General features: G+C 37.8%; 2 protein-coding genes across 16 annotated transcripts in view; one reads left to right on the forward strand and one right to left on the reverse strand.

Annotated features, from left to right (window-relative positions):
- On the forward strand, positions 1-26,503 carry LOC113673762 (uncharacterized). Of its 12 annotated transcripts, none has more exons than XM_089202555.1 (4): positions 1-139; positions 715-873; positions 12,537-12,667; positions 24,510-26,503. In XM_089202555.1, exon 4 carries the CDS (start codon positions 24,552-24,554, stop codon positions 26,043-26,045), a length of 1,494 nt encoding a protein of 497 aa, XP_089058681.1. In that variant the 5' UTR covers positions 1-139; positions 715-873; positions 12,537-12,667; positions 24,510-24,551; the 3' UTR covers positions 26,046-26,503. The 12 variants fall into 12 exon arrangements, with proteins under 12 accessions (XP_089058681.1, XP_027045997.2, XP_089058687.1 ...); XM_089202557.1 differs by lacking the exons at positions 1-139; positions 715-873 and adding exons at positions 7,141-7,254; positions 9,361-9,386; XM_027190196.2 differs by lacking the exons at positions 1-139; positions 715-873 and adding an exon at positions 3,373-3,616.
- LOC113673761 (uncharacterized) overlaps positions 1-26,680 on the reverse strand; it is a 43,647-nt gene that overhangs the window by 7,854 nt on the left and 9,113 nt on the right. For all 4 annotated transcript variants that reach the window (XM_089202552.1, XM_089202554.1, XM_089202553.1 and 1 more), the window contains exons 14-27: positions 19,079-19,202; positions 18,859-18,939; positions 18,083-18,147; positions 17,629-17,668; positions 17,428-17,475; positions 16,408-16,515; positions 15,243-15,308; positions 13,734-13,792; positions 13,217-13,292; positions 12,523-12,654; positions 11,469-11,513; positions 11,077-11,211; positions 10,492-10,614; positions 7,903-8,005 (exon numbers count right to left, since the gene is read on the reverse strand). In XM_089202552.1, coding sequence (XP_089058678.1) covers positions 7,903-8,005; positions 10,492-10,614; positions 11,077-11,211; positions 11,469-11,513; positions 12,523-12,654; positions 13,217-13,292; positions 13,734-13,792; positions 15,243-15,308; positions 16,408-16,515; positions 17,428-17,475; positions 17,629-17,668; positions 18,083-18,147; positions 18,859-18,939; positions 19,079-19,202 — 1,205 coding nt within the window. The remainder of the gene's footprint in view (positions 1-7,902; positions 8,006-10,491; positions 10,615-11,076; positions 11,212-11,468; positions 11,514-12,522; positions 12,655-13,216; positions 13,293-13,733; positions 13,793-15,242; positions 15,309-16,407; positions 16,516-17,427; positions 17,476-17,628; positions 17,669-18,082; positions 18,148-18,858; positions 18,940-19,078; positions 19,203-26,680) is intronic.

The raw sequence follows: 26,680 nt of genomic DNA on the forward strand, positions 1-26,680 counted from the left end.
CGACTGTTGTTATAGTTGGTTCACGGTGTGGATGTTTTATCAGCCACGATGTAAATTCGGCATGTCAGCGGCGCTGGCTCGCTAAATGTGTTGCGCTAAATGAGAGGAAAAGTCTTCAGCCCACTTTATCTACAACCTGGTTAGTTATGGATACACACTAAATACTTAGTCAAAACTAAATAGGTAAACGAGTATGAAACACTGGAGACCACTAGTGTAAGAGTACTTGTTAATATTAGGCACAAAAAATTGAAATTGAAGAAAACAGCACAAAACCCTTGGAGACCATTGCCATACACTAAACATCACGATTTAAAAGCAAGGTAAAATAATTTGTGCTAAAAAAGGCAGACAATTTTAACTGATAACTCCGGCTTTATTTGTGTTGTCATAGCTTCCCCCAATTTGATTATATTGGTCTTCGATTAGCGCTTGTTTGCTCGTTGCTGTCCGAAGTGAAGTGTAAATTTACAAGATTATGTTGAAACGTGTCTTCACATTGTGTTCTGATTAGTTTCATATCAGTCAGTTAATAATTCAAAGAAACAATTTCTAAGCCTTGTTGGGGGTGAATTGTAAAGCAAGCTTAACTAAGGCCACATGTAGCAATAACATAAAGGAGAGATTCAAAGTTTCAATACATGAATATTTTTAATAGAAAATTACCTGCAGATGCTTCCATACTTGACATGCAAATTACGTTTCTTTTTAAAGACACTCAATACTTCATAATAAAACACATACCACTGGGCGACACCAAACCCCCTGGTTACATAAACAGGCGACTCAAAAAGATTCAAACCCGGCTGACACAGTAGTCATTGAGAAGAACTTCAACCCAAGAAACCCCACAAAGCTGGTTTAACAAAGAAGGTGAGTCATGTAAGCTCCCTTAAAAAATATAGCAAATGCATGCTCGAATATTCGCTTTCTTTATCAAACAGGGACATTAGGGAGTCAGGACGGCAACGCCGATGAAGACGTCGATTGCAAACTTAATGTATACTTTTTGTTAGAATTTTGCGAAAGGCTAGATTTGTTACGGCGCCACACCTCTGCTTCGGCATGAAGTAGTTTTGTAGTGTTGACTTCCAAATGGAAACCTAAATAACTTTCAGTCGGGGTTTCCGTTATCAGACAACGAACATCTTGGTATTATGGTTTGGTTTTTTTTTTAGCAGAGGGCGGCTAAGAAATGTGCAAAGTTTAAAACGCACGTGCTGAGCTATTTCTTTGCCCCTTAGATCTTTTGTCTTGCCATTTCCTCGTTACCGTTGTGGCTTGCTTAAGAAATGTGCAAAGTTTAAAACGCACGTGCTAAGCCATTGCTTTGTCCCTTGGATCTTTTGTCTTGCCACCTATTCGTTACTGTCATGGTTTGCTGAAGGCCCTCATCTTGCAATCGAGAGGGTATGTTCTAATTTGACTATCTCATCAAATAGTGTAACGAGTTGTTTGTTACACGGTTTGATCCATGTATTCATATCTAGTGACTACGAAACAAGTGTGACTGTAATTCGCGCTAACCTTGATGAAAAGGTATTAGGTAAGATGACAAAGTACTGTCTGTGTTCCTCCTTGGGCCGCATAAATTAACAATTTTGTTGGCGGCCTCGCACTCAAATCAAAGGGGCCGGCTTCAAAAAAAGATAAGCGCCTGCACTCGCACAACTTACAGAGTTAGTCAATTAAATCATAAAATTCATTAATTCCATGCCAACCGCCCTCGCTGACTGTTATTCGCCGCTACGAAACTGTAGTATTCGCGGGCTAGATTTTCAAGGGGTGGAAATACATAAGCTACAGGTTGGTGAGATAACTTTGAAAGCATTTATACAATCAATTTGTACCTTACAAAAATTTTGTTTAATGCTGTTGTTGTTTTTTTTTTTAACTTAATCAAGCATTCTATGGCGGTGCGTGTGTTAAAAATGTGACAATTTTTTCTGTAACAAATCTCTTGTGAAGAAAATGACAAGCCACTCTCTTAAGGACCAAATCTGCTATTGACCCAAAAGGGCACTTATAGCAAAAAGATAAAGAGCTACTTTAAGAACGACTACAATACGATCAATTTTTCTTAACAAAAGGCATACTACTGATATTTTTTTCTTTGCTATGGTAAAACGAACATGTAAACGTTCACAGGTGCCCTTGACAAGGAAACTCTGTTGAAGGAAACGTGGATCAACACACGCTGTAGCTAGGACAGTTATGCGAAAATTGAAACACAATCTACTGAAAAAATCTCTCTGTGGTAGAAAGAGTACCTTGTTAAGAAGAGACTATTGGATAAAGTTTTGTTGATACGTCTAAAAATTTGCAATCTTTACCGACACACGCATTATACAAAGGATATCTATTGACAATTTGGCAGAAGTGAGGAAAAACAAACGTTTTGTCTTCCATTACGGGAGAAAATCCTGCAACGACAATATCCACAAAAAAATTAACTACACACAGATGAAAAAACTAAAACTAAAAACGGAAAGTTGAAAAAATACTGAGTTTAATCATTTTAGGCGGCAGGTTAAATTTCCATTTTTAATTGTAATAACGAAGCATTGTTATCTCCGTTTTACAATTAGAAGTTTTTTGCGTTTTATCTCCCTAAAATTAACTTTCAACATTGTAAATAAACAACAACCTCGGCGGGATCAGTCCTCTACAATCTTTTATGCACTTTTTTAATTCACAAAATACGCTAAATTCGAACACAAGAAACATGCTGAGACGAAACACATTTCGCGAACTACTCGTAAAAAAATTTGAATTCGCCGAATCACTCACTGTAGAAGAGCAAATTAACATTTGTTGGATGAACTGTCTCACCAGTAGGTACAGCAAGTGTTACTCAAATAAAAATCACACGGAGCGTCGTTCGAATCTGAGCTGTTATTATAGATTGGAGAATCGCTAAGTTCTCACCTACGGAGTTTATTATAAACAGTAACAATTATTGGAATCTGAGCTGACAAAGTGTTCCACTCGAAGTGTTATTATTTCACTGAAAGTGGTCAGTTTTCAAAATATCCTAACTTTTCGCCAGTTAAGATAAAGTATAACAACCGTCCTTTTTGCAAATTATACCGACGCATTTGGCTAATGCTAACAATATGACAGAAAGGGCAAAATATATTAGCCATGACGTTATACATTGAGATGGAGTTTCAATTTTCCTTGAATTTTCCTCAAAACATCTCTTTCAGCGACTCAAATTTGAACTATATAATTTCCCCTAACCCTAGAGGGCTTTTCAATTTCAATAATTTCCTGATCTGTGGTAACCAAAGTGTTGGGATCGATACAAAATTAATGCAAACCAGATCACGTTTCAAGGAGGATCCAAGATAAAATCATCATGAAATATTCAGTTCTAGTCGCAAATGTTCTCTGCACGCCACTTGCTTAACCTCACAGCGCAACGCAATAATTCTGTTGTTGGAAATGTTTATGGTTGACATTTTGATTTACAAGACTCGTATCACTGCAGGGAGCAAACAAGAACAAGTGAGGTGGATCAAGAATGATCATAAGAAGAAAAAAATTGAAATGATTAGATGCAGTTTGTTTTATTCAGCGAGTTATGGTAGGCGTCGCACAGGACAACGTCTCCGTGAGTTAGGAAACAATCTTTTATAATTATTCGTATTTTCTATATACATGCACTGCGGCCGATGGTCAATGACATGATGGCTTTGCACTCATTATACAACAGGATATACCACACTGAGCTGTCGATAAACACCAAAAACAAAACCCAACAAAATTGAGCAAAAATCACACAAGGAATGATATTGAAGACAACGTAATTTCGTCTTTTACACAGATTGTTACACCGAATCTGATAAAATGGTTTCGTTACTTTATCCTTAGAGGAAGGGATTAGCCCTAAGCGTTTGGCTTTGAACGTTTTTGTTTAACTTTTGTTCATTACATTTTTTAACGAGGTGTGTTGAAAATTGCGTTGCAGAAAAGTTATGTGATTCTGCTCACATTCTTGCTGTATGTAAAACCGTAAACAGCTTCAAAACCTTTTCATTATCTACTGACTCATTCCGACTCTGACTCATGCACTTTCTGTTTATTTCGATGCCTTTTCTTCGAGAAAATTCTTAAGATAAAAAGTTAGTGTTTTACAATGGAAGCATGCTGAGACAGGGGAGATGAGATTTTCGTTTCCTTTGACAGAAATTTATTGCAGTGCAATAAAAAATTGTAGAAGATCACGAAAGATATTAGTAATTTCAAATTTCACTTTGTGTATACGACAATCAATTTTCAATTGTCAATTTCTGATCAAAAGAAAAGTAGAAGGGTAAATATAACACAAGTCAGTTGAATTTGACGCAGTTAAAACTGAGTTAGACTGTGGGTGAAATTTTCAATGAAATGGATGGTTTGAAGTTCATTTGAAAGGTACATGTCATACAATAAGAACCCTAATTCAGGGTCGTAACGAGGTATATTTTTTCGTCGCTGATCCCGTATTTTTACGCAAATTTTTAATCCCTGATCCCAAATGTGATGAAAATTTTGATCCCTGATCCCACAAAATTTTGTTGATCCCAGTGTTGCCTGATCCTTGAGCCCATGGAAAACACGCTGATCCCGATCCCAAGGGCTTTGATCCCGGATCCGAGGCTGTGATCCCTGATCCCACCCTTTTTTAGGCCTTTGATCCCTGATCCCATATACCTCGTTACGACCCTGCTAATTTACACAAATCAAAAAAGAACCCCAAACCTTAGAGAGAACAATTGTATCAATGAAAACTTAACAATTTAACCGCGTACGATTCTGATATAAAGAGGTTAGGCCCTGGCGTATTCGATAGTAAAATTTCTCATGCTGAGACGAGTCAACCTTCAAAGTTCTTTAGTGGTTCAAGGCAGAATTTTCTTAACTAATAGTGTTTTAAAAAAAATTTGCGCAAAAAGTATCTTTTGAAAGATTTCTATTAAACTTCGACTGCCGGCAGTCGAAGTTAATGGGAGAAAATCGATCTTGGATCGCTCAGCTATTTCAGCGCAAATAAGTATAATTATCAGTTTTTTTTTGCTGAGGTCAATTAATCCTCAGTTCATGTCCAGTGCACTTCAACACTGAGACTAAACAATAGCTAAGTTCGCACCTGCGGAGTTTTTGCGCGTTTTTCGTTTTTGCTTGTCTGTTTGGTTGTTCATTTATGTTTCATTGGAAGAAACAGGAAAGGGATTGAGCAACTAAAAAAAAAGAGGCAGTTGCCGTGAAACCACTCTAAACTTAAAGATTCTATCACCAGCCACCAGTACATTTACTGAGCTTCTTACGCGGTGTACGACTTTGGTGTATGACTTAATTAGCACACGCTTGCCAACTGAATAGTATGCACAGCGCGGGTGCGCAGTCGTAAGGGACAGGAATATCCTTACTTCCATAGGCGTCCTCCTTAATCTGGTAAATCACAGGAGTGACAACGAGATAGATTTTTCGTTTTAAATTCTAACACAGTGTCAAACGAAGAGGTGATAAAAACGAAGATATTTATAAACTACGGGATTGTTACGAGTGTCGATGTAGAGAAGGGTTGTTCCTAGACAAAACTCAGGATCGTCGGTAACGGCAACAAACTGATTAATTTCCACGTAGTTGCCTTATGGACTTTACAGCACCAAGCTTCTTCACAATTCTCTCTGTTTTTTCGACGAAACTATCGCTCTTATATACACAAAGTACAAGGATCTAGAAACTTCTCTAGAGAACTAAATTTGGTGGATTAACACGGTTTCTAAATCTGAGTAATTACAAAAGAAATGGAATGTTCCAGAATGTTCTTATACGAGAAAGTCACGTCTGGATGACTTCGGGTTCTAGACTGTTCTATAGAATGTTCTAGGATTTAACTTAGACAATTTTTCGTAACAGGGATACTGTTTGTGTCAAATTCCAAATTTTCCGTACTAGCCGACGAAGAAGTGTAAGATCATCAGTCAGGAAAGGCAGCTTTCAGATTTTGGTAGTGAAAGAGTTAAACTGTTCCTCTCACATTACTATATAGTTTGTATAGCAAATTTGTTTTTCAGTTCGTATAAAAGTACACTGACGTAAAGGTTTCGTTATGATGTTCGCAGTTTGTGTGTCTTGAAGAGTTAGACCAAATAATCAAATTCGTGTCAAAATTCCCTTCAATGAAATAGCTTTCATTAAAGATATCTTTTCCCTCAATTACGTATATTAATATTTATCCCACGCCGGAAAAAAATACAGCCAGTTATGGAATAACATAATCGGTATATATCGACGCACATGACTGATACTTATCAAACCGTGCAGTTAAGCGAAGACGATTCTAAGATAGGAACATAAAACTTAACGTCATAACCTGCGGAAACACAGATATTTACTTGCAAAACTGCTGCACATGAACATTCTACGACCCATTTCCTCTCTCAGACACCAGGAAATCTCTTAAGACAAAATATGGAAATGGTGCCTGCACTATAGTTAGTAACACTACAACTTGATGATTGATTTCGTACATAAGCTCGCAAAGAAAGTACTTTTATAAAGAAATCCAGAATTTAAAACTTCCTTTCTAAGTAACGTCATTTCTTCAAACAACCCTGAGTTTTCATAACATATGGAAGCGATGTCACGATACCTAAAGCTGTTTTTTGGATCGTTCAAAATGTAGTGAGTTAGAAAACAAGCCTTGTAATGGTAGAGAAACACCAAGGAGGCAAAAACGCTAAAAGGATTCCAAACGAAAGCCTTAAAAATTGAATGCTATTTTTTTCAAGAGGGACAAACCGTGAGGAAAATCCTCCAGAATACAATAGGAAATCTCACAACATAAAAAAAAGTACTCGGCAGAAGTGTACAATAACATAAAAAATATTTCCTTCCGGAACACATTTCTGACATCCACTTTATTTCTTATAGAAGTTCAAATTCAAAAGTTCAAATTCAAAATCTCGGGCTTGATTTCCTGACTTGGAAAGCAACATAATTCCGAAAGTCAAAACAACCTATCGTAACATATTACTTTAGAACACGATCTTAAAATTTAGGAACCCCTTTTTCCTTTCACATGCAGAGAACAAAACTAAAACAACCTGCCCTAGGCTTTTTAAATCAAAACGAAAAGATCGAAATATTAAAATCGTTCATGACTATCATCTGATACAAATGCATTTTTTCGCTGAATAGTGTAATCAAAAACTAACTCACAGTGCTCTAACGCGTGCCAGTGTGGTCGATCTCCATGTGCTGGTGAGTAAAAAATTATTTCATCGCGTCTTTCAAATATTTCTTCAAGGTACAATAGTGGCAAAAAAGCATTGAGAGGCCGAAAATCACACATTACGCCCGTTTTGAAATCTTTGTCTTCAAACATGTTTTGAAATTACTCTTACTTCAGCATCTGAAATCGGATCCATTTTCCATACAGCTTCGTTTTCGCTGTGTTTATTGACATTTCATTCCTATCTTTGTTGAATACCGTCAGGACTCGTCAGGCTTCACCTTCGTAGTTCCAATCACAAAACTAAACTAAATCTAAGATGTTAACGCGCGAACATCGAAAATGAAACAGTTTTTTTTGTTATGGCTGCAGCTCGCCAGAAAGATTTTAGTCCATCTCTCGTAAACGAGTATGGTGCCCTTTCACTTTTTTCCAATGATTCTCTATTCGTGTGTAAAAAATATAAACAACCAGTGGGTAAAGGAAGACCACTTCTTAGGGCAGCTTCAATAAAACTCAACATCAACTCAATCAGTATTAGTCAACTTGAACTCATCTCGACTTAGCATTTTATATCACTCAACGTGACTACCAAAAGAAGCGATTACACCAAACGGACAAGAAACTCATAACATAACATAAAATACTGTTGTCCTGCTTAACTCATGCAATCCTACCTCGACTTGTTGCCAAAGCGCATTCCAGAATTTCGTGTTGATCCGGTTTTTCAAGCTTCTCCTGGTTGGGGATTTCCACAGTGAAAGAACTGACACGGGAGCGCTGTAAACGAAGAAAACTAGTTGAACCAGTTGAACTAGATATGCAAATGAGATAGAATTCAGCAATTCACTGAACTGGAAATTCCCCTTTAACTCTCAAAAAATTCCCCACAAGCAAAGTTACCTAACACCGGAAAAATCGTTTCCGAAGTTTCTCGGAGACTATATTTCACAAGACTTATTTCAGTTCTGAGTCAGAAACATGGGACATACAATGCCTGTACGTGCACTGATGATTCTTCAAAATTATCGCCAGAATCTAAGAGCGGAGAATGTCGCTAATTGAAAAATTAATCGTATAGAGCATTTTTAATCCTTAAACTCCCATGAGTGACCGAGAGAGAATTTTTCCTTACAATATCAATACAACATCAAGCAGACAAGTGATGAGAATAAACAAAAATATCCACTTGGGAATTATTAGTCGATCTAATACCAAATTCTCTGAATTAACATCGTAAGAATCGTATCGTAAGGTCTTCAGGTCGCTCAAGAAAAGATTGGAAGGCAAAGAGTCGTGCTTAGTCCCATTTCTGATCTAATAACTTTCATCGATTTTCAGTGATGTATGTACAGTTTATCATTCGATTCGCAATTCATTTCTATGACCATAGTATATGATAATTCTGTTATTTCCAAGCCTGAAATACGAACTTTGGTCCCATCAAGTTTCAAGGGTTCTCGTTCAAGGTCGAATGGAATTGTTTCCAAAAGTTTCCAAGGTCAATGTCAAAATTTTATGCGACGACCTTCAAATTTTCTCATTAATGTCAGAACTTAAGGACAGCTGATTATTTACAACAAGGTTTAACAAACCTATAAGAAGAGCTACCTCGCATTATGTGTTATTAAAAGCTGAGTTTGTGTGTTCAACTCGGTAAATAAGCTGTCAACTTAATGAAAAATGTGTATGAAATAAGGAAGATGTCTTTTTAAGCCACTTCTTTCGGACGGAAACGGAGTAAGGTGTTTCTATGATTTTCTGAAATCAATGTTTTGTTTTGTTTTTTTTTTTGCGTTCAATGCAATGAAAATTTATGCACCATTCACGGTATACATTGTGAGCTTTCTCTGCGGAAGAAACTGTGTATAGTTAAAATTTCATTTAGAATCGCGTTAAAAGGAAACAAAAAACAAAAAAACAATTGTAAAAAAATATCAATAAACGAAAGACCAAAGTACTTAGATTGCACCTTGTGAAAAAATTGAGAAAGGCAAAAATAAGCTGGGTTCTTAATCAACAAAAAAAAAACAAACTAACAACTGACGTTTGATTAAAAAGAAAGCAATTTAATATTCCTTCGTTGTTTGCACTTGACTAAGCCTCGTTAAAACTCTTTGTATTCCTGATTGCAGGATAAAACCTCACCATCTCACAAAAGGTTAGTTCTTCGAGTGAAACTTCTATAAAGTTTCGTGGCCGACTCTTCGATGGTCATATTGAACTTGATGCTATCACAATCATCATTTTCAATGACTTGTAATCTGATACTTAAAACAACGGAGAATCGCGGAATTTCTGTTATTTGCGTCAATATACTGAGAGTGAAACAAAACACAAATTTTCTGTCAAGGCAAGTATTACAGATGAGATACAAAAAAAAAGGTCAGCATTGCACGTTTTAAACGAAGGAGGTCGTGTGCCAAACATAAGTCTACCAACTTTACGTAATTCATTCACGCCACATCTTGAGATTACCCATAATCCCTATAAGTACTCGTTCATAATTACGCTAACCTGAATATTACGGTTGTGCAATTTCGAATCGCTAAGCTTTAAGCAACATTGATTTTTCGGTGAGAGCGAGCTCTGAAATAGGGGTAAGGTAAGGTTTGCTGTTAGTCTTGTTGTTTTCGTAGGAAAAAGCCTTCAAATTGAATTACTCTCGTCGAAATTTCTCTCTAATTCAATAGAAAAGAACCGCATCTAGTTTTAACTTATTAGCTTAATGAGATCTCGATTCATTGACGGTGAATTTTTCAAGTAGAGCTGAATCAATCATTTTACCTTCCGAAAAACAAGAAGAGAATATGTTGGAGTGAAAACAAAAGAAAAGAACTCAAAGGGAAAGCCTCAAGCAGAATGGATACAAAAAACACTCCCGTTCATTTTTAACCACGTAAAAATGTCCTTTATTTTGCGCGGAAAAAAACCGACAAAGTTGCAACCTGTTACGAAAGTACGTCTGAGCTTTTACTACATCACGCGCGTCTGGCAGGCCAAAAACTGATGTAACACGAATATGTAAACGGCGACAAAAATCCGTTCGTGCACTTCTCCGATACAGGTGTTCATTTCCGTAATCATTATTGATGATAAAGAAGACAGTGAGAATGATAATGATGATAAGGAGGCGTAGAAAGACAATGATAAAAACGATAATAATAACAATGATGTTGATGATGGCCTGCTAGAGTTTTTACATTAAAATGACTGCACTTGAAAAAACAAACGGAGAATCAAACCAAATAACTGGAGTAACATACCGTTCGTTCATCCCTTGTAATCGACCTCTCGTCGAGTCTAGTATCAGCACCACCTAAATACTTTGCTTGCTTCTCGTCCAGAGTTTCGATAGTTGGGAAGACCTTTACGTCTTCATACGACGACTGAATAGAAAAAGAAAAGGTTTTGAATAATTTTGCATCAATAAACGCTCTGCCACACTTAAAAAACTTCCGAAAAAGTCTGGAAACTTGTGTCATTAGACACTTAACGGACATTCAATACAATCAAGTGATCATTTGCTCCGTCTGTGTAAAACTACCTGCAACTTGCGGAGGACTGAAAAATTTCAGATTAGCAGTAAAACGCAAAAGGAGCAACAAGAAACCAAGGAAGACAAGGAATGGCTGAGGATGGACCATATTAAAACCGAAGAAAAAATGACGAACTTGAAAAACAGAAGAGATCCGTTCCTATTCATAATATATGCACATAATATTTTAATTCCAGCAAAAACGACTTGAAGAGAGATGAGACAGCTAAAATTCGATTCTTGCGGTTTCCTGTTCGGTTAAGTTCGGATCAAGGCCTCTTTGCTGACCTAAGCATGCGCGGTATAATTGTACCTTGAAAAGCTGATCTTTGTCGTAAGTGACCCTTGCAGCTCTCTTCATGTAATGCATGATCTCCAGCGGACATGACAACTGCAGCAGTGCCGGCTGCTGGACTTTCATTAAGCCAACGGCGATCCGAAATAGGGCCTGAAAAATTTTACGAAGTAGGAAAGCAAGCCTTAGTCACACTTATCATAGATTACTTCTACGGCTGAATTCCACATCAAAGTGGTTTAAATCATTTACAACAAAGATATATTTTCGACGGGAACCAGAACCGAGAGAAAGAACCCCACGAAAAACAATTCCTTGTTACCGTTGGCAACTAAACTTGTTCAATTATTGGCAGGTCGATAGTGTTATGCAAACGTGTGAAGTAAATTTCCTCTTTTAAATAAACCAACCTCTCTTCCTTCAAAGACAAAACAATCCCAAATTCTCATAGCGGTCTGCAAAATTGAGAGGAAAAATGTTGATAACTAAGAAGAAGAAAACAACAATAAACTGCGGATAAAGAAAATATGAAGAACAAAATAGAGTGCATCCGTTGAAGAACCTTAGCTCTGCTCAATCTATTGCTCTTTTAGAACATCTGCGATCTAAATGATAACGTTTCAAAATGAGTTCGATTAAAAGAAAAGGAAATGAAAGATGAAGAGTATCAAGTCGCTTTTCGCTTGAATGTGGTGAAACGCAAACCAGGATAAACAAAGGAAATATCACAAGAAGTCGATGAGAACTTAATCTAAAAATATTTAACCCGCCTCACTGAGAGCGGAAAAACACAAGTGAACAAGTCCTGATTAGCTTTAATTTGTGCATCTGATTGGTTGACAGGATAGGGCGAATTTCTAAGCCAACAAAAACACCGAACTACGTTCAACACTCTATTGAAAAATTGGTCTAACTGGCAATGTTACTATTTCCGTCACGAGATCGTTAGGGGTTTGTTGACTCTGATGATAAAATGGTACATAGTTCCTTGATGCAATATCCCACTTTCTTCAGCATGATGAGCAGTTTCCCTACTTATTTCACAAAGAGTGGGAAGGGGTCGGAGCGTTTTTCCTGGCTTAATTCACAATGCAATAGTAATGACTGTTTTGATGTGTTAAGATAATTATCTTAAAAGAGAGACTGTCTTAATTCCAGAACCCTTTCTTACTCCTGGGAGTGATCAGGGTGTAAACTTACCTACTCATATCAAGACGCAATCAAACACACATGCAATGAGAATCAGGGAAATTATAAACAGAAGGATATTACTCCAATTACCAAACTAAATTCTCAAGAATTGTCCTCAAGCAATTGTATCATTGTCAGTTGGGTTAAAGTGATCTTTGATCTAACAAGTGGGAGGATTGAAGATCGAACCCGTAAGGGAGTTTACCATGCGAAAACCTAAGTAAATACAAAACCAATTCATCACAAAATAATATTTTGTTTTTCTTTCCTTACCTCAAATGGAACAGCATCAATGAAGATTGTAATAAACCAATTGAATGTGACAGTGGAGATGTCCACTCCATAGTACTTGAGATGCGCGTGTAAAGCTGGTAACAAGTCACTCAGGAGTTCATTCAAAACAGACTACAAGAATAAAGTAAGTGAAATGTCTCAGTTAAAGGTCTTTAAGGATCAGCTTTTTGGGGGGGTACGTTGAAAAATTTAATTTAAAGAATCATCATTGCTCCTTTCTGCTTTACTACCCCTTCTTTAATGGTCACCAATTACACAATCATTTTAAGTCTCCTTCGCGTAGAAATGTAGTTTTTCCAAACACTGATTAAAGATTCCGTCAATCAAAATCCCCTAAAAAGTCCCTTTCATATAAAGTGCATTAAAAACTACCAATCTCAATCTTTTTTTCCCAGTTGTCAAATCCTATTTCATGATGCAAAAACAACCTTATCACGGCTCAAACAATGTAATCGATAAATAGATACATAAATAAATAAATAAACTAACATTACTAAACCCAAGTTTCCATTTTACTACATTAGAAGAATCAAATGTTGGTTAGTTGAACAAAAACACATTAGTTTCGATGACCTCTGATTGCTGATTGATTTATTGTGATCGTACGTATAAGTAAGATTCTTCCAAGAACTTTAGTTTTCAGTTGATAACAACCATAGAAAAGATATCTCACCTGATCAGCCAGAGCTCCACTCAATGCTTTATCAAAATAGTTTTTAAGATAAACTTCTGAAACAGCGACAAAAGACCTGTAGAGCAATCAAAATAAACTTGACTTCTGTTTTGTCACAAAAAAAACGGTAGCGTGAGAGCTAATTCTAGTTTCTAAGCGTCAGCAACTGGCAGTATTGTTACTCCTCTTGACGTAGAGTCGTTCCCAGGACCACAACATGATCACCCAGCCAGAACTCGAAACTTTAGAGTCCAATGTGTTAAACATTGCGCAAATGCGTCTTCTGTTACTGTTTTGTGAAGCCATCCGGCGAAACCTGACCTGACTTCGGTCGTGTCATTCGATTGATCACTTGTCCCAAAGATTAAGCACACGGAGCAACAAGGTAATTCCTCTATCAGGTTTTACTTTCAGTAATTAACGTAATTTTTTCCCAGTAAGGATCGATTTGTACCAACATCTACTAAAACGGCATTAGTTTTTGAAACCAAACACAAAATACAAATATATCAATTACCAAAAAGCGTCTTCCTCGTCCATAAAAAGAAGACACATGGCCACAATAAAATTCATCCCCTAAAAAAAAAAAAGAGTTGGATAACTTATGTAGAAAAATCAAAGATAGTAATGCCGAGTTAAGCGAAATATCCTCGTTACAGTTGTACTTCGATTACGTTTAGAAAAACAAAATATGAATGTAATATTCTTCCATGCTACCTAAAGCTGGAAACAGGTGTGTCTCTGAAGACAAAACTATAAAAAAAAAGAGAGAAGTGGTAGCACGTGCGCCTTCTCTCCCGCAGTGACTCACTTGCCTATTAGAGCTGAGCCTCTCTCTTTCGTTACGAAACAGACCAACTGAAGCGATGTTAAACCGTATTGATGTCTGCTTTTGCCAATCAGAAATTTTGTAATTTCAGATGGCTCATGAAATACGTGCAGAAAAGTAAACAGTGAATTAATCAGTTCTTCTAGAAGACTCGTTCAATCGAAACATTCATAATTATAAGTCAGTTCGTCTACAGACAAAGTTGTATGTAAACAGTGCTAATGACAACCTTTACCTAACCAGCAAATTCTAAGCTAATAGAAAAAAAAGCCTTTAGGCAGAAAAAAAGCTTTTACTTGAGAAAGGAAAATAAGTTGAGCTTTCTCAAAAAAATAACCAATTTTTTTTTAAGATGAAACAGCTGAACCTAACGGTTCCTATAATGTTCACCCTCTTAGTTTCTGAGGTACAGGAATTTGGTTTGACCTAGTAGAGATCAACTCTATTAAAGTAGAAAACCATCTAGTGGATTAAAAATACGCCTACAAACAAAATGAGATGATCCGGCGTTGCAGCCTTAATTTGAACAAAGAGTAAATGGCAAACGAAAGATAACTTCTGATGATCGAAGTAATTGCATAAGCTAAGTGATAAGAATTGAAACACATATGCTTATTCGTGTAAATAACAAGCTCTAAATTTTTAACTTAACATGCGGGAAAACGTTCTTAAAAAAAAAGCCACGTCAAAAAAACAAAAAACAACGTTAAAGTAAAGCATACTAAATATCGCATCTTCCAAAAAATCAAGATAAATCAGGGGTCATTTTTTTTAGCCCCTGCCGCCTTCTCATTAGTAAATTCCTCTGAACTTTTAACCCACTAACTCTTAAGATCTGATCATTAATTATCTATTCTAGTTGCCATGCATTTCGTGATGAATTTTTCCTTTCTCTCAGGGGGTAATTTACTAATATTGTAAGGAAAATTTTCGCGTTAACTACCGCGAGAAGTTACCCAGAGTCAATGTGGTATTTAAGTGAATTCTCACTTGAAAAGTCTTAAAAATTACGTGACCTAAGCCCTTAAAAAAAATTACAATAAACAATGTTTTTCACCTGCAATCAGGGTGCCTTGCAAACGTTGATATAAATATTTTATTACACCAGACGTAGGATTCTCGCACGGAATCATCGATTACAGACTAGTTAATGATACTTGAGATCAATGATGTGTTTAATAAATACTGATATCTTACCTGAAGATAGTTTATATCTGGACGATGGACACAAAACGCGTGGAGAATCCTTGACAGTTTTTTAACCTGCAAATTAACAAACTTCAGTTGCAAGTCAAATAAAATAAAAACAATTTAATGAGAGATAAACATGGCTGTAGCATTAAAACTTCCAAAAACCACAAAAACCGCAGAACTTTCACGACAATTTGCATCTTGTCACGTCACTTAGCAACAAACAACAAATTCTCCGTCAAAGAGTTGTAGCTTTCCAGCTAAGTAATTACTGCTTCACTGAATGTTTGGAAACCTTCACGGCACTTGCTTTGTCTTGAATTTGTCAAGAGTGTATCCTCATCAAGGTGAGTTTCGACTCAAACTTTCTACCTTTCAATGAACTAAATAGCAAGTCTACTACTTGACTAAGGAAATTCCCAAGTTGTTATTCACAGTATTACGTAAGGAGATAAAGAATTTCATCTTCGTTCGTTTGATGGGAGAAATTTGGGCGAGAGGCCTCGAGGTGTCGAGGCCAACTTTAATTTCCCAAACGTTCATCATGAAGAAACTGTGATAGACGTACAGATGTGGTGAATAATTTTCAGTTTTGATCAATGGACACTACCAGACGTAGTAAAGAAACATGTTATATGTTTTTTTTCCATGAGCGTGGTGAAAAGAAAAAATGCGTTTCCCATTGAGGGATCAAACCCTTGACCTCGCGGTTTAATGCCTCACCACTGAGCCAGCGAGAGCTAATTTTACTAATTTTAAATATAGCGTCTTCTAAAAACCCAGTCACAATAGAGCCTCTTCTCTTCCTCTGGAGAATTAAAAGGGCCTTCGAGAAAGATGTTTTTTTTTGCTTGTCACTGGCTAGAGACAAAAGATAGCAAAATCTGCTTCTATTTCTTTCACGAGTTCAAAACTTACCATCTTTCATCGGAACCTATATTTCACTAACTATTACAAAGCACGAATATTTATTTTGTCACAGAAAGTAAACAATCTGAGTAAATTCAGGTTTTGTAAAATTGAACGACATTTCTTAATTGTGTATAAAAAAAATATCTTTGAAATTGGGAAATAAGTTCATTTGCGAATCTGGATCTCCAGAACCTTAACCCTGAAATTTCCAATAGGAACATTTTCGCCCTAATCTCAGTTAAATAAGTCACAATCTTACCTCCTCGGAGTCTGCTGATCGGAACCGTTCGTTGTTCGGAAGGGTTCGTAGCAGATCGCACTTGATCTGATTCTCGGTAACACCAAGCGGGTGATTGGCAGAGAGATTCTAAAATTTGAAAATAAGCATCGTATTAGTTTGAAGGATGTATAACATATGTCCTGTCCTTGAAACCTGTGTAAAAAGTCACGCGCAACTCAAAAAACTAACCCATTGAAAAACCATAGAGCATTGGCACAGCTTGCAATATTAACAAAATGCATAAACAGTGAGACGAAGAAACATTCTGAGTTCCTGTAAAGATTCGAATTCAAGCCTATTTGCTTCGACTTCGCAGTCAGCCACGGAGAACTCATTCGCCGAGCCATACGCAAGATTCGTATGTGATAATAAAAAAAGTAATGGTACTGTGTTTATATTACTGCGTATATGAACTTCTTGGAAATTATTTCACAAGGATAACACAATGATCAGGTTTAAGTGGAAATTCAGTGTCGAGCGTACGGGTGGGATCTTATATGCCCGAAGGCAGAAACGGCAGAAACCATCGTCACCAAAGAGCGTAACAACTTCGTATCGCCTGCCAGACTGCACGTCTCTCACAGCTTTGCCAGCTAAGCCGCAATGACAATGAGACTATTCTGTTTCACAGCAGCTTTCCAGTTTCCCGTAAGGATATCAGACCGTTTTTGTTACAGGACAAGTTAGAAGTTGAACAGGTTTTTGTCTGAGCTATTGTGCAAAACGTCGGATAAAATTTGTCGACGCGACTGCAACTGAGCCTCTTCTTACAGGCCTTTCTTTCTCAATCGACGAATGCAATGCGAAAGGTAGTAGGCTGAATAAGGCGACAGCGCAAAGTCATTTAGAAGCGGTAATTTAGAGTGAAAGGAAGTAGTAAGAGGAGCTAAAACAGAGCGGTGAGACCTTATTGAGGCCACGCGGGCAACTAGGCTGGGTGACTGAGTGAGTGGATGAGTAGAACAATCAGAAGGAATGGTCATTTTCTCAAATATATACCTTGCGTCTCTCCACTTGGAGAAGAAGCTTTTGATAATAATCTCTCCCCTGAAAAATAAAGGAAAATATAAGACTTAATGTTAATTACATTCTAGACACTTCAAAAAGTGCGTTCCCCTCCCAAGAACTCCTGTAGAACATCTAAGCATGTTGTGACCGTTAACGAAGATTTTAATCGGAAAAGAACTGGAAGACAATTACCTTCTCTTTCTTTAAATGTTCTACCTTTTGCGCCATTGCACTAAACAGAGAAATATAAAATTAATTAAAACCCAAACAGTGATGCTCAGATTACTGGCTTAAATTACTGCAGTTGCTTAAAACGTTCTCCATGGCACACTCTTTCTCATATCTGATCGATTTTTTCCGGTTTGTCGAGGCAGTGGAGACGTTGTTTCTGATGTATTAAGCTGTTCATATATCTTGGTTTTTGAGTCCTTCGTTCACTCAGGGCGCGATACGGAATGGCTCCTAAAGAGAATCACTTGCAACTCCTTTAGAAACAGTGAAAGAACGTCAAACTGGTAAAATTACCTTAACAACCCCACATACGAGGGAGATTCAAGGTAACAAAGTAATAAGAGAAGAGTCAGAACTTGGTTTCAATGATTAAAATGTGTGCGAAACAATTAGGACTCTGTGAGTTTTACATTACCTTCTCCACACTTCGCTTCTGCAGCTTCTGGGGATACCTTCTCTTAACAATGCTTTCATTCCTTGCTGTGGACAAAAATAAGGAGGAGTTCAAGAATAGTGCCAAACTAAATATTGACTCTGCTTATCCTTTTTTACATCTTCAACCATCCCTCAATAAGTTAAAACAAAAACAAAAAAACTAAAATATCTCGTGCTTCCCAAGATAAAGACGCTGGCTGCAGTTTGCTGTATACTCATTCCATATCTCAAATTATAAAATGTTCAGAGAAATGCGCGCGCCGTGATTGGTCAGAACGAGTTCATTATATTTCCATAAAGTACGCGCATTCCGTCACACGAGTGCACTGTTGAGATATAATGCACGCAGCCTACATCATCGGTACGAGCGCGCGCAATTTACGATACATTTTATAAAAGAAATAAAAAACTTGTTCCTCGAGAGGTGCCTTCGACTCGTGCTTCTCCGCACTTCTCTCGTGTTCTTAAAAATTCCCGCGTGCCTATATAACTCAACAATGCACTCGGCGCGTTTTTTATTTCTTTATTATAAGTTTTAATTTCATCGTTTCTCTATCACTATGACGTCATAACAAGTGTTCTTTGAACGCCACGTACTCTATATTTTCGGATTTTCCTTCACAAGACGCAGTGATGCTAAACGCAGTGACAATAGACGAAGCTGCTTAAAGCATTCTAGATAACAATGATGTCACCTTCCTCCACCTTCACCATTCTACAACTTGCTACAACTGACCTATTGTAAGCTTCACTTACCTCGTTAAAAACCACGTCTTTGCTTTCTTGTTGCCTAGCTTTCACATACTGTGACCACAAACGGGCATGACCATCTCTGTTCTAGGGAAATTAAACAATTATTGAACACGTCTAAGACCAGTAAAAGGGCGTTATACTTTTGTGAACAATGCAAACTTTCCACGAGATAACGTCGGCACTAAACTGAACAAAAGCAGCCACAAAGGTTGGTATATTTCACCTGATAAAAGCTCGAGTAATGTTGTTTCAGCTCGCGACAAAGGAAGTGAAACAGTTCACTTTCGCTCTCTCTGGCTCCACGGATAAAACCATAACTGTCTCTAAAACTACTTGAAGCTGATGTGCTTCAAAAGATAAGAAAAAAAGGTCATCCAATAAAGAACTCCTAAAACATGAAATCCATGACACAATTGCCCCCCAAGATCAGTAATTTTTCCAAAATAAGCTACATTCTCCTCTAACGTTAATAAAAATAAACTAGCAACAAGCGGGACGCTTGTCACATGTGAATGTGTGAATGTAACATGCGGCCTTGGTCATTACCAAGAACTTCGCACTGTTGCGGCGCAATTAGCAAAGCGTTTGAGCAAAAAAAATCATTGAAACTAGTAAGCTTTCCAATCCTTAACCAAGGTGGACTCAAATTTTTCATTGTCCTACGCTTGCGACAAAAGTTTAACATCTTGCTGGGTTGAAATGCCCCTAAAGGCTTGGCTCAATTTCCGCCGTTTTCTCGAGTCCAGTTTTCGATCCTTGCGGGAGAATCGCGGACTCATTTCCCGAACAGCGGTTAGCAGTCGAGTCTATCTAGTGGAGTCTGCCTAGCAACAACCTCTTACTTTCCTCAAAACATAAGCCCCAGATGGAAAAGTGCAAAGGGAGTGAAGGAGGTTAGTCCTCTCTTCATCTCTTGCATCGAATTTCGCATTGTCTCGGGCAGAGAGGACTGAAAACTGATTCTTCAAAATTTTCATTTTTTTAAGATTCACTTGTATCTAGTCCGATTGTAAGTTTAAAAAAAATTCATAAGCTTTCCTTGATCATCAGTTCTGAAAAGTTCCGTTAATACTCCTCTTTAACATCAAAACAACTCGGAGAAATGGTCCAACCACCAGAAAATTTGCCAACGATATTTGAATATTTAGTAATTGCATGTTATTACCCACCGATATTGGTGGTAGCAAAAGTCAGTCGATTGACAATGCGCAGACGACCAGGCCAGAAGTTTATAATGGCAGAAAAAACGCAAAACGGATTTATTGACGAGAGATAAAAAAGAGAGATTAAAGCTATGTACGACACAAAGCACTGGAATTTTGACAAAAAAAAAAAAAAAACGAAAGAAATTAAACTAAAATGGCACTCTTAAATTTCCGTCATTCACGTCAAAAGATGACTTAAATGGCTTGCAAGTGACAGGTGGGCTATATAACCTAGCGGTCAATATGTGATTAGCATCTGCTGGTATCACTCGCCTTGAATTTAAATTGCGATTAACGATGTGAAGATGTTTAATTTCACTAAAGGAAAAAAATATGCATTTTCGCGATAACATCTAGTCTGCCATAGCATGAAAACTTTTATAACAACTGTTTTGAATTTCTCATTGGGCGAGTCTCACTTTTCCTCTTCTCCACCCTCTTCTCAGCGTTGTTGCTGGCTTTTTCTGCACCTGTCGGCGCATTTCGCATTTATGGCAACAAAACTCAATAAGGAGAATTAAAATGCTTACAAAAGAGAGAAAGATTCAATTCGTCTCAACAGGTTACTCTTTTACTTTTTTTTTTTCTCCCTTTTTTGAGATCATCATATGAAATGCGAGATTCACGTTCGTTTAAAAGTTAAACATGAATTCCACGCACCTAAGTGGATTCCTTTAAGAAGAAATCATTTTTAAATGTGGGTAAGAGATGAAGTAGTTCGCAAGGCATTTGTTCTACGTTGACTTATCTGACGTTGACGCTTATCATGACAATCTGTAAAAATTAAGGATAAATATCACGCGTGTCGGGTTTTCAGAGGTTGCAGAAATTCGAGATGAAGCTGTGAAAAACTCGACCATTCAGGCCGGTTATTCAAACGTAACCTAACCAAAGTGGCGATTTTAGGCGATCAACTGACCTTTGCAAGCGGTTTGTTTTAAGGAAAAAGTTTTCTTTTAAGTGTCAGCTGAATGCAGCTTTTAAAAAATGCTCACAAAAAATAACTTTCACTCAAAAAGTTTGGCTGAATTGAATATGGTTTAGAACGCAGTTCTAGTAAACAACAGGTGAACTTTGTTTAAATAACCCTGCCTTACTGTGTAAGTAAAGGATTATTCAAAGGGAAAAAAGTTCCTTCGACAACGCATTCAGTAGCTTGCTATCTCAGAGATCATCTACGGAGACCAGGCTCAAATTGAACGCGAAAGTCGGCAAGCGTCACGAAATGTTTCTTTCCTTCTTGAAAATTTCACAAAGAAACTGAACGTAAAATATTTATAAGTTCAAAAACATTTTAAGCTATCATGCAAAATATCCCCAGTATTTGCACAATTCTCATACACATCTGTCAAATCCGGTGCAGGTGTTCATATTTGTTTTGTATCGTCATCATGAAAACAACGCAAGGAAAAAAATAGTTGAAAGTGAAGAGCTGAATAACCTCCAACGAGAATTACTTTTTTAATTCATCTCTTCTGCTTGACGTCGCAATTCAGCCATTCAGTAGCTTAGCTCTCGAATGTAGAGCAACAGAAACCTCCGTTAGTAGAAATCCATTCCCACTTAAGTGATTTCAATAGAGGTAAGTCTTGAAAATGTAATTCTGTACTTGATTCCTCCTTGATGGGACTTGATGGAGGAAATACTCTTCTTAATTTTTTCATTCAAAGCCATAGGAACTCAATATTCAACGGTATGGAGCAAAGTCAAGTTTCCCTAATCTCATATCTAACAGGAAAATAATTCTCTGGAATACCTACTAGAAAGTTGCACTTGAAAACTAAAAAAAAAAAATCGACACAAATACGAAATCAGTAAGAGTGCTAGATTGGATCTCTACCTTGAACTAAACCGAAAGTAAACCATTAAAGCTTTTGTATTTATCTTTATTTCCGATAAACATTTAGTCTTTGTGAGAAACAAATGCCAATCCGTTGTTATGTTGCATGGCCACATCGTATGTTACACACGTATGTTTTTTTCCTTGGAGGCTTGCGCAAAGATGATTGGAAAAACTCGATGATGGTGGCCAAGATTGTAAAACAAAGGCCGCATTATCTTTCTTTCTTCCATTTGATAGAGAAGCTATTCTCTCTCCTTCCACAGTTCTCCTTTATAATTTATCAATCCAAAATCTGGTACAAAACATTTTCCCAAACGATTTCTCACGGCGGGTTCCCTGTCAATTAGCAGGCACAATGCCATTCTACCCGAGACAGAAGACAATTTCTGCTCAATAGCAAACAAGACAAAAGAAAAGCTATGATGCCAAGGAGGCTCCAACTCACACTGTTGTTCTCTTTATTTTAAGGAGCTCGAAATAAAACGGAACACCTCAAACGATTTGTCGCGGGAAACGGAAAAATTTTCCCAATTAGCAACTTGGTATTATGAAAAACGTTTTGAGGACACTCAATTGAACTATCTTCTTTCAACTTCTTCGCTAAAACTCAATTTACCATTCTTGAAAAACATTAATGGTAGACAAAAACCCTTTGTGGTATTAAAAAGAGTTTTTTCGGAAAACATCAATGATATGAAATGTCAGAGAATCTGGACGCTTTTCCAACAGATTCTCTAAATTGCACTCACTTTCCTCATTAGGTCCCACTATCGTAGCGTTTGTTGCTTATCTTTTAACAAAACTGTTAGCCTGACAAGCACTCATAGAACCGGGTTTCTTTAGATCTATGGATACTTTACAATACTTAAAATTATACATAGCAAACTGTTCATAAATTCACTCGATATCATACACTGAGAAGAAAAGAGCGATGACTGCAACTAAGAAAAACAGCCTCGTAAGACCCATTTTGCACTTTGAAGGAATAAAACCGATTTTCAGGTACTTTAGTTTTAACACCTGACTTGACAGTGTAAATTAACCACCGTAACTAGGTTTTAAAGCTCACGTTTCTAACGTTAAGCCTTCTTAAGACCAATAAGATTTAAAGATTACGTTCAGCTCATACATAGAATAGAAAGCGATTCAGCAAATTACTGAAGGGATTAAACTAGTAAACTTTCCACCTCGGATATTGCTTTTCTTGTGTTCCGATTAGTTCACTCAACCTCATTTGTCAGCTCATAATTGTTAAATAATGAGTTATACACAAGTTCCAAAGATGATTAATAGTTCGCTCATGATCAATAATTATGCACGATTCGTTGATTTGAGGCACAAGATGAAATCCATTATCATTCGACGAAGATAAGAATAACAAAGGCTTCAAGTGGTTTCCAGGGAGAGAAGGTCAAATGATTGAAGAACTATATGAATCCTTGATAAGAAATACTGGTTTAGACTCACGAAAAACAGAAGATCGTGGAGTGAAAACGTTCCTATGAGTTTAGACCTAAAATAGACTGTTGTCGAGGACAGTGACTAACGTTGTAACAATCACAACGAACGTCATCATAAGAAGCGGTTCAGATAATGACGTCCGCTCGGGTTGTCAAAACGTCAATCACTCGATCGACCGTGGATAAGCATGTCCGGAGGGCATCTCAGGGAGGTCTTAGTGGAGCTGTGCCATTGTGGCCATAAAACTTCGAGCCTGTTTAAGACAAAAATCCTCATTAAGCCACCCTGTTCATAATAGAAAATTAACTAGAGTGTGAAATGTTGACCCCATCCAGGCATGTCTTTCACATTTATTGCGAAGACTTAGGACCCCGAAAAACATCATAACCCGTTGGATTGATAGAAGAGGTGGTGTACACCCCCCCTTATTAGTGAGTGAGCTGCTTGCCAGGTTAACAACTGTGAGGCGACAAACAATATCACTATTTAAATCTTCACAAACACCGGAGTAGACAAATAATTAAAGTTTCCCATTTTTTTTTCCAATCAGATAAAAAACACAGCTTGGAGTATGTTCTAATCATAAAGGGCGTTTAGTCCAAACTCAAGAATCTCACGAACGCACTGACGAGACAGACTTGGTCTCCAAATTTCGGCATAAAAGATCAGTGCAACCTCAAAAGCATAGTGCTGCTTTAATCGTTATGCATATTTGTTTCTGGTTACTTGAGCAAGTTATAATTATTGCGATGAGAGAACAAGGCTGAATTGCAATGAAGCATGCAGTAGGGGTTCTTTGTTATTCAAGTTATTCAAATTACTGGATGAGGTCAGCGCAGCCGGAATAAATTCCAGTTTTCTTTGAGTATAGAAATATAACTAATATATCACTGGCACGGTCATTTGATCTTTAGCTGTCATTTATACAGCAGAACTTAATATTTACACAGGTTCACTTCAAGGTAATGTTGTAGCAAGCATGAATGCTGTCATAACGTAACTCAATATCCATCGAGAGTTGGCCACTGTGTCTATATTTGTCTAACGAAATTTCCATTTGAACAATCTTAGAGCACTATTTGAGTTACAATCCTTCTTCAAGGGATAAATCTTCGAATTTCTAATTCAGGTGCGGTTCTTTTCAGGGAGCTTGACGGGAATACAGCGAATATCTACTCAAGGCAGCGATGATAAGCTGTAGGCGCACCTGTTCCATAATTTTGATTCTCATCTTTTGCCTGTGGGAAATTTCTGTCGAGAGCGGACGTGTTGCCCATCCAAAGCATGTACAATCAAATGCACGAATCAACAGCAAGAGAACCTACATCGACAAAGAACTTCGCCAGACGAAGAACGATTTGGAAACGGAACTATTTCCTGTAAGAGCTGCTGATGAAAGTAGTACAAGTCACGAAACTATTCAAGCGCATCACACAGCGAAACAGAGAGAAACACTTGATAGTGGAGACATAAACTCGAGTGTGAATGTTGAATGCGAGTACGAAGATGACAGCAAGAAAATGGATAAAAAAAATGGAGAATCACAAAGTGAGGCGAACCTAAATGATAAACTAGTTCTTTTAAATGACCACAGAAAATACAAATTTCTCAAAAGAAGCAAACGAGAACCAGGTTCTGAGGGAACACCCGAAGGACAGCCCGAAGCAGAACCCACGGGAGAACCCGAGGGATCGCATACAGGATACACAGGAGCAACAGACCCTACAGCAGAGCCTGAAATGTCCTGGCCAGAACCAGAGCCAGATTGGGATCAAGCTTTCGGAAAATGGCAAGCTGCCTGGCCACTACACACGTACGGCTTCGGCGTGATCTTCACAATCATCGCGTTGATTCCAACGCTCGAGCTACTGAGAATGCACGTCGATAAGGGCAAAATGTCCGCCCTTAAGTCCAGCTTGCTCGTCATTATCTTCATCTTCAGTTCAACTCGGGCGATGGCGCTTTTTGTGGACCCGTACGGCTCGACCAAACGATTTCACCTCATCGTATCTCAGCTCTTGTTTTCTCTCGGTCATCCATGCATCATTTCCGCTTTAAGCCTTCTACTCCTGGTACTTATTGACACAACAAAAATGAACGTTGCCCCGCCTAAATTTCAACGCATACAGTTCATCATCCCCGTGGTAGTTTTCCACGTGGTCCTGGTGATAGTGACAGATTTTGTGGTGGTTTACTTCCTAGAAGCTAAGGTTCTCCTCCTGGTGTGTCAACTGTATTTCCTATCATTAGGGTTTCTGCTAGCGGCGGGATATGTCCGTGTTGGCTGGAAAATTCACGTAAACATCAAAGCTAATGTCAACAGCAAAAGTGCAGTCGACAACAGCATGCGGCGTCTACAGTATCTCATAGCAGCGTGTGCAGTTGTGAGCGGTTTGATAAGCGTACTGACAATATACGGGGCTGCTGGCGTTTTTGGAGTATACTCAGATGTGCAGTATGTCGAACCCTGGCCTTGGTGGATCTTTCAATCATTTAATCGCCTTCTTGAAACCACCATCTGCATTGTAATCTTACTCATGAATACAAAGGCGTCTTCCAAACGTAAAATTTTTCCCTCAGCTCGAAGCTTTGTGACGAAAAGCATTTTCTACGTAAGAAGGAGCACTGCGAAGGTTCCACAAACATCTCCGCAAGAAATGACGATCTCAAACGTGGAATAAGTTACAGAGAGTTTAAAAACATTTTTACCTCACAAACTTTTGTTAGTACATCACCTTCTGTGAGGAAATAAAAAAATCGAACGCGAACCGAAAAAAAATCACCGAGGAAAAGTGAGAAAACTTCCGGAAGAATACTAGCCAAAAAACGCCAGGAACATCGGGCGAAGTTTACAAAGAAACTAAAAACCTAACTGGCCAAACAAAAAAGGGACGGAACTATAGCGTCTACAGACTCATCGCAAAAGACGAAATTGCATGAATTAAACTCTGATACTAATAGTGAAGAATTGTCACGTAACCGTTCATTTTACAGACAAACTGTAAATACGATGTTTTAGCGGGGTTTATAGGCCTAAAACAATCCCAACCAAAACGAATTGTTTTTCTTACTCGTGGTTTAGTACACAGTCTAAAAGTCATAGTTAGATTAAATCTCAATAAACAATCGTGCAACCATGGTTACAAAGCTTCGCTTGATTCTCAAATCCTAGCCTGTAGAACAGGCGTCACTTTTTCTGCGTTTTTCAGTCAAAGGGAGGCAAGCGCGAGGCGAGCACGAAGTGCGAGTTACGCGCGAGGGGATGAGCTCCTCCCCTCGCGCGTAACCCGCGCTCACCCAGCGCTTGTCTCCGTTC

The sequence above is a fragment of the Pocillopora damicornis genome, chromosome 4 (genome assembly GCF_964200805.1).
Source record: "Pocillopora damicornis chromosome 4, jaPocDami1.2, whole genome shotgun sequence".
Lineage (NCBI taxonomy): Eukaryota > Metazoa > Cnidaria > Anthozoa > Scleractinia > Pocilloporidae > Pocillopora > Pocillopora damicornis.